The 17,500-nt window shown below is 42.8% G+C and overlaps 1 protein-coding gene across 11 annotated transcripts in view; it reads left to right on the forward strand.

Annotated features, from left to right (window-relative positions):
- ebf3a (EBF transcription factor 3a) overlaps positions 1 to 17,500 on the forward strand; it is a gene marked incomplete at both ends in the record, with an annotated part of 34,865 nt that overhangs the window by 8,106 nt on the left and 9,259 nt on the right. For 4 of the 11 annotated variants that reach the window (XM_084567516.1, XM_084567518.1, XM_084567510.1 and 1 more), the window contains 5 exons: positions 7,766 to 7,847; positions 9,039 to 9,165; positions 11,020 to 11,153; positions 11,252 to 11,378; positions 16,158 to 16,246. In XM_084567516.1, the coding sequence (XP_084423642.1) occupies positions 7,766 to 7,847; positions 9,039 to 9,165; positions 11,020 to 11,153; positions 11,252 to 11,378; positions 16,158 to 16,246 (559 nt within the window). Of the gene's footprint in view, positions 1 to 7,765; positions 7,848 to 9,038; positions 9,166 to 11,002; positions 11,154 to 11,251; positions 11,379 to 16,157; positions 16,247 to 17,500 lie in introns of all 11 variants that reach the window. The other 7 variants (XM_084567519.1, XM_084567520.1, XM_084567515.1 and 4 more) reach the window with 3 other exon arrangements.

Genomic DNA, 17,500 nt, shown 5'->3' on the forward strand with positions numbered 1-17,500 from the left:
TAAGCGCTGCCTCAAGCAACTCATCGCTATTGATTAACGATTTAAAAGAAATGTGTGCGAGCGTTTTTCTTCACACACTGCTGGTATTTCAGGAACCAGCCTCACGTTGCATCAGATGAGCTAATTATGTAGAACAGTCTCTGTTTGAGTTTGACTGACAGCTGTGTGTCTGCATGTTCTGCTTTTGTTTATTTATTGTTGTTTGTGTTAACAAGCTCTTAACGAGGCATCTGTTAACGAGGTGTCTGTTAACAAGCTGCTTGGCTCAAAGTGAAACACAGATGAGGAACATGCGGCGCTCGCTGCAGCGACAATTTCGTCTGTCACCGTCTGATGATGTCATTGACTTTACCTTCAACATCAAAGCTGCTCCGTAAACAGATGACACCTGGTATTAGTGTCCTGAGTCGTCCAATCACAGGCGAGCGTCGAAGTAAATAAGGACAGACTGAGATCACATGGTTCAGACCACGATACCTGAGATCACATGTACCCCCCTGGTCTCTGACAGTGGGATGGTTGCTGGCAGCTGGTTGCTGGTTGCTGGTTGCTGGTTACTGTCCATGTTGTTGATGTTTCTTATCAGCATGACGATGTTGATGTTGATCAGACAGAGATGATGAAAATTAGCCACACGTTGCTGTGATATCACTTCCTGTTCTCGCCTCCTCTGCAGTAAATTAATCTTTGATGATTTTTCTGTTTTCACTTCCTGATCCTGGTTCTGTCCGTCAACCTTGAGGGCAGGCTAATAAGAATCTGTCTCAGCGGAAACAAGGACTTAACAAGAATCTGCTTTAATGCAGATTTGATTGGTCAGAGCTTCATGCAGTAATATGAAACCCAAGAGCACTTAATTATAATTGCTAATGGTGTTCAATTAAATATGTAAATTAGCTCCACCTCACACAGACCAGACACGGCCGCTGGTTGGTTTGAAACAGAGAGTTTAATGAGGTTAAATGATGACCTGGGTTGTTTCACTTGTTAAAACAAACTGTAGTCAATTTGATTTCCTCAGGAACATTCATTCATTCATAATCTGTAACCTCTTGTTCTGTGAAGGGTCATGGGGGGCTGGAGCCTATCCCAGCTGTGATTGGTCTAGAGGGGGGGTCCACCCTGGACAGGTCTCCAGTCTATCCCAGCTGTCATTGGTCTAGAGGGGGGGTTCACCCTGGACAGGTCTCCAGTCTATCCCAGCTGTCATTGGTCTAGAGGGGGGGTCCACCCTGGACAGGTCTCCAGTCTATCCCAGCTGTCATTGGTCTAGAGGGGGGGGTCCACCCTGGACAGGTCTCCAGTCTATCCCAGCTGTCATTGGTCTAGAGGGGGGTCCACCCTGGACAGGTCTCCAGCCTATCCCAGCAGTCATTGGTCTAGAGGGGGGGGGTCCACCCTGGACAGGTCTCCAGTCTATCCCAGCTGTCATTGGTCTAGAGGGGGGTCCACCCTGGACAGGTCTCCAGTCTATCCCAGCTGTCATTGGTCTAGAGGGGGGGTCCACCCTGGACAGGTCTCCAGTCTATCCCAGCTGTCATTGGTCTAGAGGGGGGGGTCCACCCTGGACAGGTCTCCAGTCTATCCCAGCTGTCATTGGTCTAGAGGGGGGGTCCACCCTGGACAGGTCTCCAGTCTATCACAGGGCTAACACAGAGAGACACTCACACCTACGGCCAATTTAGAATCACCAGTGAACCTAACCAGCATGTCTTTGGACGGTGGGAGGAAGCTGGAGAACCTGGAGAGAACCCACGCAGACATGCAGAACATGCAGGCTACACACAGAAAGGAACCAGTCGGCCTGGATTAGAACCCAGAACCTTCTGGCTGTGAGGCATCAGTGATAACCACCTCACCACTGTGCCGCCCTGAAAATAATCAGTGAAAATGGTTCTTTATGTTTTTACTTTAAATGTTGATATAAACTCATTGGTTTCCTCAGAAATACACAATGAACAGATCCAGAAGGATTTCTGATTTTTTGTCTGTGGCTTTCTGAAGAAGCAAATCAAGCAACTTACCAGTATAAAGTCTCATTTTTAATTTACTGAAGGTTTTTTTTTTCAGAATTCTAGCTCCCATCCATTTTAATTATGAAACATGAGGAACCACATTCACTGTAACCCTAGTTTAAATAGTGACTATAAATATATTCTTATTTTTGTAATCAAACCAAATGTGAAACTAAATATGCAGGTAAATTCTTTCCAAACTGAACTGTGTCTGTGTCGTCAATAGGAGGAACTGACTGTACTTTACTGGAATAACTATGTCACCTGGCGCAGACCACACAGAAAACTAAATCATTTATTTAAATATAACTCAAAGTGGATGTAATCAGCAGTTGCAACTCAATATAAGTCTCATAGCTCTAAATTCTTGCAGAGTTTTCGCTCATAGTGTTGGAATCAGCTACAGAGGAACCGGTTAATAACCTCCTCCTCCTCTTCATCCTCCTCCTCCTCCTCACTGAGATGAAGAACAGACGTGGAGGAGGACCAGTTGTCTGTTTTGATTTAGTGTGAAGAGAGAGATGATGGACTCTTCATTATCTAATTTAATTACCTCCTCCTCTTCCTCCTCTTCCTCCTCTTCCTCTTCTTCCTCCTCTTCTACTTCCTCATGTGTACATCAGAGTCTGGTAACCTGGGAAGAGTGTGAATTAGCGTGTGTGTGTGTGTGTGTGTGTGTGTGTGTGTTGGTGGGTGTGTGTGTGTGTGTGTGTGTGTGTGCGTGTGTGTGTGCGTGTGTGTGTGTGTGTGCGTGTTAGTGTGTATTGCGTGTGCTTGTGTGTATTAGTGTGTGTATGTTTTAGTGTGTATTGTGTGTGAGCAGCAGTGATTGACAGCTGACATTAAGATGTTTAGCAGTAAAATGTCAGACTCTGAATATTCCCGTCGCTCTGTTTGACCCTGTCTGGCTGCCGTAGCAGCGGCTGACTCTGCTAGATGAATCTGGTTTCTGTCTGATGCGAATCAGGATTTCTGTCTCTGATCCAGTTCATGCTTTTAGTTGGAGTCAGACTCTGGGTCATGAACATGTTGGCTCCTCTAGGACAGTGATTCCCAATCTGGGGTACGCGTACCCCCAGGGGTACGCAAAGTGATGTAGGGGGTACGCGAAAGAGTTGATTCTGAACTCAGCCTGATTACATTTTGAAACTGAAAAAACAGATAACGGGTTGTTTTCTCATTTTCTGATTCTCCACCGAAATGAAAAATCAAAAGACTGTTTTTCATGTGAGTCAGTTATGTTAATAGCTAGATTGAAGGGCAACTGGGCAGGGGCAAATCTCCTGATGATATAGCTATACTCGCTACAGTTATTTTTCCCCCAGAAACAAGCAAATCTCGTTCTTTTTTTTTTTTTTTTTCTTTTTTTTTTTTTTCAAATCTCGTTCTTGATTGGGTCTTTAAATTATGTCATCAACAATTCTGATAACTTTCTGTAATCAGTCTGAGGTAAACTAGGTCGATAAATGGCTAAAACGGATAGACTGCCCTTCCAGAGAGACCTCAACTGCTACCACCAGTCAGCGCAAAATGTAGAAACATTTGGTAGATTTCTTTTCAAAAGTGAACAGCTGTTGCTCACTGAAAATGCTGGTAAATAAATCTATTTTGTGAGAAATAATTCACTTTAAGAGATTTTATTTGTATGTTATGCATGCTAAATGTGGGTGGTGGGGGTGGCGGCAGGCTCTCAGACATTTCTTTTTCTAGTTGCTACAAGTGCGTGAGAGTAGGGGGTACATGGCTGGAGGTCAAATGTCTGAAGGGCTACTGGCTGTGAAAAGTTTGGGAACCACTGCTCTTGGAGACGGAGACCAGGACCGGTACTCCATAAATTGAATCTCATCCATTTGATGACAACTGTCAGTTCTTCAAAAAACTTGTCGGAACAGTTGTCATAGCAACACATCCACAATGTCAAACTGATCCGGTCTAAACGAGACCAGATACCAGTGCTGAAAACAGATTCAACCCTTTCCTTGACCTGTTTCTGTTCACTCTGTTTTGTGTTACCATGTGTGTTAGTGTGTCTTATTGTGTGTTAGTGTCCTAGTGTGTGTTATAGTAATGTGTTTTAATGTGTGTATTGTATGTTTTAATGTGTGTTAGTGTGTGTTCTTGTGTGTTAGTGTGTGTTGTACCAGCTGGTGCTAACTCTTCAGTCTTTGATTACATCTGACACTGAAACACACACAACTTTTCCACAGCATTCAAAATCACTCGACTATAAAAAACAATCAGTGTGTGTGTGTGGGTGGGTGTGGGTGCGTGTGTGTGTGTGTAGAGTGGGTATAGCATGTATTACTGTGTGTTAGTGTGTGAGGGTGTGTGTATGTTCAGAAATGTTTGGGCCTGTCGTTGTAATTATCACCAAGATAATCAGCATCTGTGGCTGGTTTGAACACGGTGCTAATTAACAGCTATTATGACACACACACACACCCACCCACACACACACACACACACACACACACACACACACACACTAACACACATTTAACTCCATCCGGTCATATTTAGTTAATTTCTTAAAACATGAAGAACATGTTTAAATCAAGCAGAGGACACGGTTAGAACACGTGATAATGGTCTGAACAAACATAACACAAGGAGATAAACTCAGAACCAACACAGAACACCCTAAGAACATACTAAGCACATGAGCTGGGGTCACGCTGCTTTATGACAATTTCTCATCCAGAACACTTGTTGAAATATGTTGTTATTGTGGGACGATCCAGTTTTTTAGTTCATGATCTGATCCCGATCTTGTTGACTCCCTCTCTGGTCCTAAATGTCCTAGAGTTGGTCTCCTGTAGCGTCCTAAAGTCTGTCCTTGTCTTCCTTGTCTTCTCCTAGAGTTGGTCTCCTGTAGCTTCCTAAAGTCTGTCCTTGTCTTCCTTGTCTTCTCCTAGAGTTGGTCTCCTGTGTCTTCCTAAAGTCTGTCCTTGTCTTCCTTGTCTTCTCCTAGAGTTGGTCTCCTGTAGCTTCCTAAAGTCTGTCCTTGTCTTCCTTGTCTTCTCCTAGAGTTGGTCTCCTGTGTCTTCCTAAAGTCTGTCCTTGTCTTCCTTGTCTTCTCCTAGAGTTGGTCTCCTGTAGCTTCCTAAAGTCTGTCCTTGTCTTCCTTGTCTTCTCCTAGAGTTGGTCTCCTGTAGCTTCCTAAAGTCTGTCCTTGTCTTCCTTGTCTTCTCCTAGAGTTGGTCTCCTGTAGCTTCCTAAAGTCTGTCCTTGTCTTCCTTGTCTTCTCCTAGAGTCGACTGGATTCAGTCCAATAAATCTTTCTGTCAAAGTTAATGTAGTGTGGAGAGGGTAGCTGGTACCTTGTCCTGACTCAGTTCATTTTACACAGTTGACATTGTTAATCATATGAGTTTAGTTATTGTTTACAAGTGTTGGCTGTCCAGGGATGTGGTTTTGGTTTGTGGCAGACCTACAATACACTGCCTGGCCAAAAAAAAAAATGTCCCCCCCCCCAAAAAAAAAAAAAAAAGGTCACACACTCTCATGCTGTATTGATGATGGGAGAGTCTGACCACTGCACAAAGCCTTCTCCAGCACATCCCAAAGATTCTCAATGGGGTTCAGGTCTGGACTCTGTGGTGGCCAATCCATGTGTGAACATGATGTCTCATGCTCCCTGAACCACTCTTTCACAATCTGAGCCCCATGAATCCTGGCATTGTCATCTTGGAATATGATCCATTGATGGAATAACCTGGTCATTCAGTATATTCAGGTAGTCAGCTGACCTCATTCTTTGGACACATAATGTTGCTGAACCAAGACCTGAGCAACTGCAGCAACCCCAGATCATAGCACTGCCCCCACAGGCTTGTACAGTAGACACTAGGCATGATGGGTGCATCACTTCATCTGCCTCTCTTCTTACCCTGATGCTTCTCCACTATCCTTCCAGTTTTTAATAATGCCTTGGACAGTTCTTAACCCAGTTTTAGTAGTTTCTACAATCTCCTTAGATGTTTTCTCTGCTTGATGCATGCCAATGATTTGACCCTTCTCAAACAGACGACCACAGGATGTGTCTTTAGACATGGTTGTTGAAGAAATGAGAAGCTACTCATTGCATCAGTTGGGCTTAAATAACTTGTTGTCAGCTGAAAGATAATCACCCATGCAGTAATTATCCAATAGGAGGTGAATACCTGTTTATTAGTTAAATCCAGGTGGAGACTTTCTTTTTGGCCAGGCAGTGTAGATAACTACTAAAGTTTAATACTGATCTGATCATTTAAAAAATATTTGGATCAGCACCAAATGTCAGTAACAGAACCAGAACCAGTTAACATGTAAACAGCTAGAATCAGGTTTCATTCATATTAAAGCAGTGAATCCTGATGTCTGTCCTCTAGCTGCATCACTTCATCAACATCTGTCTGTCCAGCCAGATTTAATGTGGAGCAGCAGCTGAGTATAATAAAGATGAACCTGAGAAACTAAACCTCACGTTAACAGGAAGAGCTGCCCATAAAACACACACACACTAACACACTGATGGAGTACATTACCGTCAGTTTAATTCGTCCTCACACTGACTACATTTTCTACCTCATAGAGCACATTAACTCTGACACTGAGTGTGTGTCTGAGTGTGTATCTGAATATGGGTGTGTGTGTCTATGTGTGTGTGTGTGTTCTCAGTGTCAGTGTGTGACTTCTATTCTTCGTGGAGATAAATTTGCGATGCATCCTAATTCCCTGATCATAAATAATAGCAGTAATAGACTAAGTGTGTGTGTGTGTGTGTGTTCTCCTGTTATCACATAACAGACTGAAAGCTTAATCTTTCCTTCGAGTAGATTTACAACCTTGATCGTTTTCTCTCTTCAGAGGAGAGGAGAGAGAGAACGACTGAGAGGAGGAGACGATGTGGAGAGCAATAGGAGGGGAGCATGAAGAGGTGGAGACGAGGAGGAGAGGAGGAGGAGGGGAGAATGAAGATGAGGAGGATAGGAGGAGGAAAGGAGGTGGAGAGGAGGAGGAGAGAAAGTGGAGAAGAGTAGGAGGGGCGCATGAAGAGGTGGAGAGGAGGAGGAGAGGAGGATGAAGAGGAGGAGGGGAGAATGAAGATGAGGAGGAGAGGAGGAGGAAAGGAGGAGGAGAGGAGGAGGAGAGGAGGATGAAGAGGAGGAGGAAAGGAGGAGGAGGAGAGGAGGGTGAAGAGGAGGAGGAAAGGAGGAGGAGAGGAGGAGAGGAGCGTGTAGATAAGTTGAGTCTGTGTGTCTGAAGATAAGGTGACGATCAGCTGAGATTGAGATGCCGAGTGGTTACCACGGCGATAAGACTGAGCAGAGGTCAGAGGTCACGCTGTCAGACACTGTTATCTACAGACAAACACTCACACCAACGTCAGCAAGACCTGGAGCACGTTTTACACATTATAACAGTAAACAATTAATCAATAAACAACATTAATACTACTACTACTACTACTACTACTGCTACTACTACTACTACTACTACTACTAATAATAATAATAATATGTGATGCTGAGGTACTGTACATCCTGACTTCAGACGGACCTCCGTCCTACCAGTGACTACTCCAACCACAGTCCACTGACTTTATTTGATAGATCCATAAAATCTTCTGAATGTTTTTTAAATCTCCTCCGTCTCCTTCATCATCTGGATCCAGATCATGACAGAAGCATCAACTCTGAGAACAGTGTCAAGTTCTAAAAAGTCTGTTGGAGGAGACACCACAAATTATGATCTGATTGTGTGTTCAGGTTCTTCCTCAAGTTCTTCCTCAAGTGTAACCAGAACTGTCTGAAGAATGCAGGGAACCCCAGAGACATGAGGAGGTTTCAGGTAACACAACACAACACAACCACAAGTATAAACAACACAACACATATACACACAACCACACGAATACACAAATACAACTGCATCTATAAACTCTGAGACAAGAGCAGGTTTCAGGTAACACAATGCAACACAACCACACATATATACACACACAGGCACCACGGCCACACACACACATATACACACAAACACGTATATACATCCACACAACACAACAACACAACACAACACAACACAACACAGAGTTAATTTCACTAAAGGGCAGGACGTGGCTTTGGAGGACCTGTTGTACCCATAATGCATTGCAGTGGGGCGCCCCATGTCTTATTGCTCTGCAGATAGAATATGAGTTGTCAACAGGAACCGTCCTTCTGTTAAATGATTTACAGAGTCTGGATGCTTTCACCAGCTTTAAGAAATACTTTACTGAGTTTCAAATTCAAATAAAAACACATTTATCATAAACCTGTTCAGTCCAGTCAGTATCAGCATATAAATTTAAATTTCTCTGGGAATTTCCTCCAATAATCTGAACAAGAAGCACCAGCTGACAGCCAATCAGAGACTGATCCTCCATTTATTGATCAGCCGTGCTGTCCATCAGCTTCAGAAGAAAAAGAAGAAGAAAAGGGAAACAAAGTGGAAGAAGCAGAGGAAGTCAGGTGAAGCCTGTGGATTGGTCTGAGGTGGTCGTGGCGACAGCAGGGTGACAGATGGGCTGGTTAGTCGCCGTGGCGACAGAGAAAACACCTCTACTCGCTCTCTGTGAGACCTTCTGCTCCGTTGTCATGGATCAGCTGAGATAACCTCGCTGTGGCAACCAGCCAGAGATGATGAACGCCCTCAACCTGGTGCCTGACAGGATATGACATCACACAGGGGGCGGGACCATTTCAACAAATCAGTTCTTTAGTTATAATCATCATATGATCATTAATCAGGAAAACATTCATCACGGTCTCAGCTTCACCTGTAAACTGATGGACTTCACATGTCTTCACATGACATCACGGCTAGATGCCTTCAAATGTCTCTTAATGTCTTCAGATGTCTCTAGTGGGACATGTCCAGTCTCCTTATAAAAACTTTTTCCCGATGAATGTCCCTCTTTGTCCTCATCATGATCTGTAGAGAACAAAGAGACCCCGATATGTCAGAGGACATCAGTAACGTCAGTCTTTGTCTTTTCAGGTGGTGGTGTCAACAACAGTCAACGTGGACGGACATGTCCTCGCCGTCTCCGACAACATGTTTGTACACAACAACTCCAAACATGGACGACGAGCTCGAAGACTGGACCCGTCTGAAGGTACACAGTGTCTCATGTCCTCTAATGTCCACCATATGTTACTGCAGCAAAACGACAATGGGGACAGAAACCCTGAGGATGTCCACATTTGTCTAAACGTGTCCCACATTCAGAAACTGATCAGCATTTATTCTTTAATGATCTCAGACTAGTTTACTGGAGATGGATAAAGACGTCCAACTCAGAGGACATCTTTTCCTGGAGAGCTGTCTCTAAAAGTTCCCTCTGTCCCCTCTGTGTGGACTCTGTGTCCAAAGGACAGAGATCAAGGGACAGTAATCAGAGGACAGTAGTCAGAAGACAGTGATCAAAGGACAGTAGTCACAGGACAGTAATGTGGTCTTTGAAAAGGTTTGTGGGCAGAGGACTAGACGTCTCTCCCAAGAGAGGACGGTGTGTCTTTTCCATTCAACCTTTTTAATTGCCATTCTAATTAAAGACAGTAACCATGGAAACCACCCCTCCCTCAGAGAACAGTCCCATGGGTTTGAACCCTCTCTCCTCAGCAACACACCAGTCTCCCCTCAAACCCGTCGTTAGACATGTCCTCAGGAATCAGGGAACGGCCCAGACCAGAACCAAAGAATGGTCCAGACTGCAACCATGGAACCAGAGGAGGTCCACTCCAGAAGCATGGAACAGTCCAGACCAGAACCAGAAGACTATTCAGACTAGAACCAGAGGATGGTCCACACCAGAATCTGAGGATGGTCCCGCCCGGAACCATGGAACCAGAGACAGTCCAGACTAGAATTAGAGGACAGTCCAGACTGGAACCAGAAGACAAGCCAGTCTCTTTGGTTTGACTCCATCAGTGAGTCCTGACTAGCACTGACTTCACGTCTGATCTGACTTCTCAGAACCAATCAAGTCCAAGACCGCTCCACTAGAATCATTTAAACTAATGATTTGTTCAGGTTGTAAATGTTCATTGGACATGATTATTATTAACACAATGATAATGATTCATTTATTATTCAGTTTTAATTGATCCATTAATTAATTTTATAAATGAACCAAACATCATCTAGAACCTGAACACGGGTCAGAACCAGCTTAGACTTATCCATTGTTCTGAGGACTGCTGCTGTAATGTCATCACCGATGAGATTAACACACACACACACACACACACACACACACAGTGCTTTCATTTCACTTTATAATTAATCTGCAGCAGCACTTGAAAGAAGAGGAAGAAGTAGTCATTACCAGAGCTAGTGTGTGTCAGTGTGTGCGTGCATTAGTGTGATAGCATGTGTGTGTTAGTGTGTGTTAGTGTGTGTTAGTGTGACAGTGTGTGATGTTGGGGTGAACTCCACTAAAGCGGATAAAAGCCACGACCCAATTAAAACATGTCGTGTGTGTTCCTGTGTGTGTGTGTGTCACAGATGATCCCGGTTCTCAACCTGTGGGTCTGCGCCCTCAGAGGGGTCGTTGTATTATTATTATTATTATTATTATTATATATAGTTTGGTTCAGGGCGGCTCAGTGGTGTGGTGGTCAGTACTGATGCCTCACAGCCAGAAGGTTCTGGGTTCTAATCCAGGCCCATTGGTTCCTTTCTGTGTGTAGTCTGCATGTTCTCCCTGTGTCTGCGTGGGTTCTCTCCAGGTTCTCCAGCTTCCTCCCACCGTCCAAAGACATGCTGGTTAGGATGGACAGAAGAATAACAGTAGTCATACATAAACACTTCACATCAACAGTTTCAACACTCAGAGGGCTGATAGACGGACATTAAAGCTCCGTCTATGTACGAGTTGAACTGGATATGAGGAGATGCTTACATGTCTGTCTCTGTATCTGTATCTGTGTGTCCTCTGTGTCCTCTGTGACCTTTGTGACCTCTGTCTCTGGTCCAGCAGCCACTCCCTGTATTAAAGCCATCAGTCCCAGTGAGGGTTGGACTACTGGTGGAGCTACCGTCATCCTGATCGGGGACAACTTCTTTGATGGACTCCAGGTCGTCTTTGGCACCATGCTAGTGTGGAGTGAGGTAGGTAGATCCTCCTGGTCCTCATGGTCCTCCTGGTCCTCATGGTTCCGTAGGACACATGGAGCCTTGACTCTGTTCCTCTGTCCCTCTGTCTCCAGCTGATAACTCCTCACGCCATCCGAGTCCAGACTCCTCCTCGTCACATCCCCGGGGTCGTGGAGGTCACACTGTCCTACAAGTCCAAACAGTTCTGTAAGGGAGCGCCGGGACGCTTCGTCTACACCGGTAATTACTGACCCTCAGACTGAATAAGAATGAGGAACGAAGTAGATCAACCCTGATCTAAATCTGATACTGTTTATTGGTCTCAGATCTAATGGGAAAACATTTCTAATAAAACTCTTTACAACAAAGACTTCTACTAAAAGATAAATATTGGGCCAGCAGTGGACATTACATCTATAAATCTAAATGTTACCTGCCCTCGCTTCTTATCCCTAACTCTGACTGAACTACCTCTGAAGTGATTCAGAAAACTCTCAAAATGACTCGGTAACAAACATTAGTTAATCAACATCATCTGTGCTCAGATGTTAAATGTAAATCCTCTGTATTGGTTGGAGAAGGTTTTAGTGTTAGCTCATAAATACTTCTGTCACTGTATCCAACAACTGTACAGTCTGATGCAGGGGTCACCAACCTTTTTGAAACTGAGAGCTACTTCAAGGGTACCGAGTAATTCGAAGGGCTACCTTTGATACAAACTTACTGAATAACATAGTCGCAAAGTTCACCTTTAATAATAACAATAGTAATAATAATTATAATAAGGCTGTCTGCTAAAGTTAGTGGTTGCTGTTATATCATATTGTTGTTAATGAATCCTCACAATAAATATCAGTAATGATTTACATGGTAGAAACCTAATTATGTAAACATACAACATTTATTATTATTTTTGTTCCTATAATTCAGTTTCAACATTTGAGCTATCACACGTCTCTGACTCATCTATCTTTCTGGACTGATCTGTATGAATGAACACATTTGCAGCACTTCGTTTAAAGTCACGTGTTTTAGTTTTGTTCAAATTAACACCTTTATGACATTTTTGAACAAATCATGAACTTTGTCCCATGTCTGTACAAACTACCAGTAATGTAATATTAAAAACACATTCTTTCACATATTTAAATGAATCATATCACATTTGTACAATTCTGTAGCATTTTAACAAAACAATTACACCTGTTAGACTTTTAGAACAAATAATTTTTCACATTTTAGTTCAATATTTTAGTTTAACGTCGCCATGGCGTTTCACTAAAAACATCCGTTTTGCTAAATGATGCTTCCCTTACGTCTTTTGACTTCTTCGCCGGCCTCATGTAAAAACACTGCCTTTAACTCACGGCCTTTTCCCGCCCGTAGTGCGCTGCCAGGCGGGGAGTTAGCAGTTAGCATGGAAGCTAGCGGGACACGTATTGAACTGAAGTGTCTCTCCTCATTGTGCCGCTTTGCCGTTGCCACAGTAACCCCATAAATGAGATATACGCACGTTTAATTTACTGTGGTAAAAAAGAACGCTTCTTCCCACTCACTGGGACGTCCCACAACATGGTACGTTATCTTTAGCTTTTCTTCCATGTTTTTCTGTTGTTACGACCCTCATCTAGCTCCTCAACGTAGCCGCGGCCGCTTCCATACATCGGTAAAAACAAAGATGGCGGTTTGACTTGCGCGTGATATTGAACTTTGACACCAGACGAGGTCAGAGTTCATATTTACATAAAACATAACATATATATAATTTTATATTAAATAATACCATGTTCAACTCTACAGTAATGCAAGTGTTATTGATATAAAAAGAACAGCGACACAATTAAATACAAATTTTAGAGGTGCTCGACAAGTGCTATTTTTAGAACATCCCCTGCGGGCGACTCACATGGTCCCTGCGGGCGACCAGGTGCCCACGGGCACCGTGTTGGCGACCCCTGGTCTGATGAGTAATAACATAGAATAAAGATACCAAGATATAATTAATTAACAGTCCAATTATGTCTTGTATCCTTCAATCAGTATTTGTATTTACTTGTGAACAGACGCTAGAGATGTTTCGGTTCTCTCATTTAATTCACATTAACCCTCCAACCTTTTGTGCTGAGACACATGGATCACCACCTGTGTTCTGTTTAACAAAAAAAAAAAAAAAAAAACATTTAAAAAAGGCAACTGGACTTGTAGAGTTTCTTTGAGAAGACGTTTCACCACTCATCCGAGTAGCTCCTTCAGTTCTCGGGGACTGGTGTGAAGTTTGAGGTTTAAGTAAGAAACGCCTACTGAAACTTGCTTGTTTGTGTTAACAACCAGAAACTGGTGCAGCTAATTTCCATTAACAGTTAGATACTTCCCTGTTTTACCAAAAAAAATTGTTTATAAAAGGCAACTGGACTTGAAAAGTGTTTTGAGAAGACATTTCACCACTTATCCGAGTAGCTTCTGAAGAAGCTACTTGTTCCCTGATGAGCTGGGTCTCCTGTGGTTTTACATGCGTTTATGGATGTGTTGTTTGGTTTCCTCAATGTACAAGTCTGTACACTCCTCACTGCACTGAACCGCATACACCACATTACTCTGTTTCTGCTTGGGTGTTTTGTCTTTAGGGTGGATCAGTTTTTGCCCAAGTGTATTCCCTGGTTTGAAATAAACTGTAATGTGGTGTTTCCTGAAAATTCTCCGGAGTTTCTCCAACGGTCAATGTGATGGTACTTCAGTGTTTCCAATAACAAGAAAAAACATCGAGAAGTGAACACTTTATTAGTCACAAATCAGATTTATTACTGACGCAGTAATGAAAACATAATGCAGTGTCTGAATGATGGAAATATACTGGAGGACCATACAAGAGCAAACATGGAACGGAAACACAAATAATCAGGACTGTTCAGTTTAATGAAGACAACTGACAAACCACAATAAAAAAGAAAATCACTGTCAAACAAACAGTTTAGATGTAACAGTACATTTTACATGTGTGATGATGCAGAGGTCGTGTGTGCTGTGGAAACACGTCATGTATATAGAAATGGTGACTTCTGTTTTCTATGTGATGGTAAAATGAGTGTTGATATGTCCAGAGGCAGACAGACAGAATGTTCATGAAATGTTCATGACTATTGATCGTTGAGTATTGATTGCTCAGACATCTCCTGTCCGATCCGCCCACTGATTTCATTTCCTCAACACTCAGACTGTGAGAGAATCACAGCAGCTCTGTTTGTAAGATCATAATTAATAACATCTACAGACAGTCAGCAACAAAGACGTTCATTTATATATCAGGATATGATCTGATGTGGGTATTATGTGTGTTCATCATAAAGTCATGGAGGTTAAAGTGGCTCCATCCTGATTAATTAATAAAATATAACGCAGTGACATAATCAAAATTAAGAATTATCCTGCAGAATGAAGAGGGTTTGTTTCTGAGAGGGAAGTCGATGCTCGGTATCATGTCAGATCAATTCAAACAAATCAGATCTTTATTGGCAGCCGATACAAACAGTGAATCAGTTAAACAGCATGCTGAGAGATATTCAGCAGTTACCATCATCGCAGCTGATCAGTGCACTGTCTGCTGGAGTGTAACCCTTCATCAGTGACGATTAACATCATCATCATCATTGTCAGACACATGAATGGCTCTAAGGACAGATGTCAGTGGTTTACATCTGCATCCAGGATGATGCAAAGCTAAACGAACATTGACTGAGTTTTTCTTTAGACTCTTCACTGAACAACATGAGGTCACATTCAGCTGATAACACAGACGTCTGTTCAGCTAAGCTGTCTCATAACCACCATGGTTACGCCCGCTGAGCCTTCAAGGACTCAACACACACACTACAACACACAATAACACACACTAACACACAACAACACACACTAACACACAACAACACTCACTACCACGCCGTTTGTGATGTAGAGGAGAGTCAGTTTGAAGCTTGTTAAATGCAGAGGAACCAAGACGTGATTATGATTCATGAACTTCACGGACACACCGTAACACACACACTAACACACACACCCTAACACACAGAGTAACAGACACACTAACGCACACTCTCTCCTCTCTGTGCTTGGCTGCGTTTACTGACGCTCTGATTTATCAGCTCCAGGCCGGTTTAAAGTATAAATGATGTTGGAGGAGGTTGGAGATAAAATGACAAAGAGTAGCACTGACTGTTCAAGGCTTTCTAGTTGGAGTTTGTGTTTTTTTTTTTTTTTGTTTGTTTGTTTTGTTAATAATTAATATTTTTATGAATGTACCTGTCATTCATTGTTTCTGTCTGATTTTAAAATTTAAAAGATCTGTCTAAACTAAGAGACCATAAAGTGGTTACCTAAACTAAGCGCACTTGATTTATTTTACTTCACTGCCTCTTCTTTGTGTCACAGTAAATGGTTCTGGGTCATGAGTCTCTGGGTCATGGACAACCTATACTAGCCACTGCTTCATAAACAGATTTAATGTTGAGTCTATTGCAGCATTAGTGCTAGCAGTCAGCGCTCAACAAGCTGACTTTTTAGTTGTTTTAGTTGTTTCTCTGATGCAGTGATACTTCAACCATTCATGCTGCCGTATTATACAGTCAGTTAAAAACCTCCCATTGATGGTGTCATCGAGCACTGAGTAACTCTTTAACAGGACCTCTGGTGGCGACGCCGAGTCGTAGCTGTTGTTGCTCTGTAGTGTGAACGCTCTATGAAACACTGATCCACACGTAATCTGTAATGACACACCTGACCTCTGACGATGACAGATCGGACTGACTGATCTACATGACCTTCTCAGTGACAGACTTCCCTTTATCAATGACCATAATATAATAATCAGTGGATAATAAAGGGCCTGGTTTTCAGTTAATCAATTATCAGACAGGAAGCTGTTATTCCGTAGCTAACATGACATGTTACATATCTGTGTAAAGGTACCTGAAATATGTTGACACAACATGTGATCAGTGTCTAATCAATGAACCTCCTCATCCTCAGCGCTAAACGAGCCAACCATTGACTACGGCTTCCAGAGGTTACAGAAGGTCATTCCTCGTCACCCCGGAGACCCAGAGCGACTGCCCAAGGTACGACAATCATTTTATCCAAACACAGAGAGAAGAAGTGATGATTGTTGTTTTATTCTCCATCAGTCTAAGTTCTGGTCGGCTGCTCACAGGCCGATAATCATCAGCTGCATCAACTGATTCACTTGTTTAACTTGTGTGTGTTGACTCAGCCTTTAACACACACACATCCCACTCTGTATAATCCACATGGTGTATTTCTTTACCAAACACACACGTACAGAGTCTCTATCAGACCTTCAGTAAGAACATTCAGAAACTGTCTGATGGTTTATTTGAGGGACATCCTCCTAGGCTCAGGATGGTCTGGAGGCTGAAAAACAAATTAATGCTGATGGTTTTAGAATCAAATGTTCATTATGATGATTGAATTTTTTTTTTGATTGATGACGATCATGAAAATGATCCAAAACATCAGCACATTCCTGACAGTAGACAAAGAGAGCCCAATAAAACTTATGAAACAGAACCATTAGACTAAAATGAGCCAATATTACATATCATGTCCTCCTTGTGTCCAGTATCTGCTGTGACCTCCTTGTCACTAAATGTTTCTGGTAACAGCTGATCAGTGGTCTACAGCAGCTTGGAGGAATTTTAGCCCATTCCTCAGAACAGAACCACTTCAGTTCTGAGATGTTGGTGGGTTTCCTCACATCAACTGCTTGCTTCAGGTCCTTCCACAACATTTCTATTGGATTAAGGTCAGGACTTTGACTTGGCCGTTCCTAAACATTCGTCTTGTTCTTCTTTAACCGTTCTTTTGTAGAACCACTTGTGTTCTTGGGCTCGTTGTCTTGCTGCATGACCCAGTTTCTCTTCACATCCAGCTCATGGACATATGTCCTGACATTTTCTTTTAGAGTTCACTGGTAGAATTCAGAATTCATTGGTCCATCAATGATGACAAGCCGTCCTGGTCCAGATGCAGCAGAACAGGCCCAAACCAGGACATTAGCACCCCCATGTTTGATGGAGGGATGAGGTTCTGATGCTGGAATGATCCAGTGTTGGTTCATCTCATTTAAACCAAACTATTCTACTTTGGTCTCATCTGTCCACTAAACATTGTCCCAATAGTCTTCTGTCTTGTCCACATGATGTTTAGAAATGTTCTTCTTGGAGAGCAGTGTCTTTGTCCATCACACCATGGTTGTTCAGTGGATTCATCAACATTAACATTAGCCAATGAGAGAGAGGCCTTTAGCTGCTTAGAAGTTCCCCTGGGTTCTTTTGGGACCTCTCAGACTATTA

Source organism: Chelon labrosus, assembly GCF_963514085.1.
Source record: "Chelon labrosus genome assembly, chromosome: 19".
Classification (NCBI taxonomy): domain Eukaryota; kingdom Metazoa; phylum Chordata; class Actinopteri; order Mugiliformes; family Mugilidae; genus Chelon; species Chelon labrosus.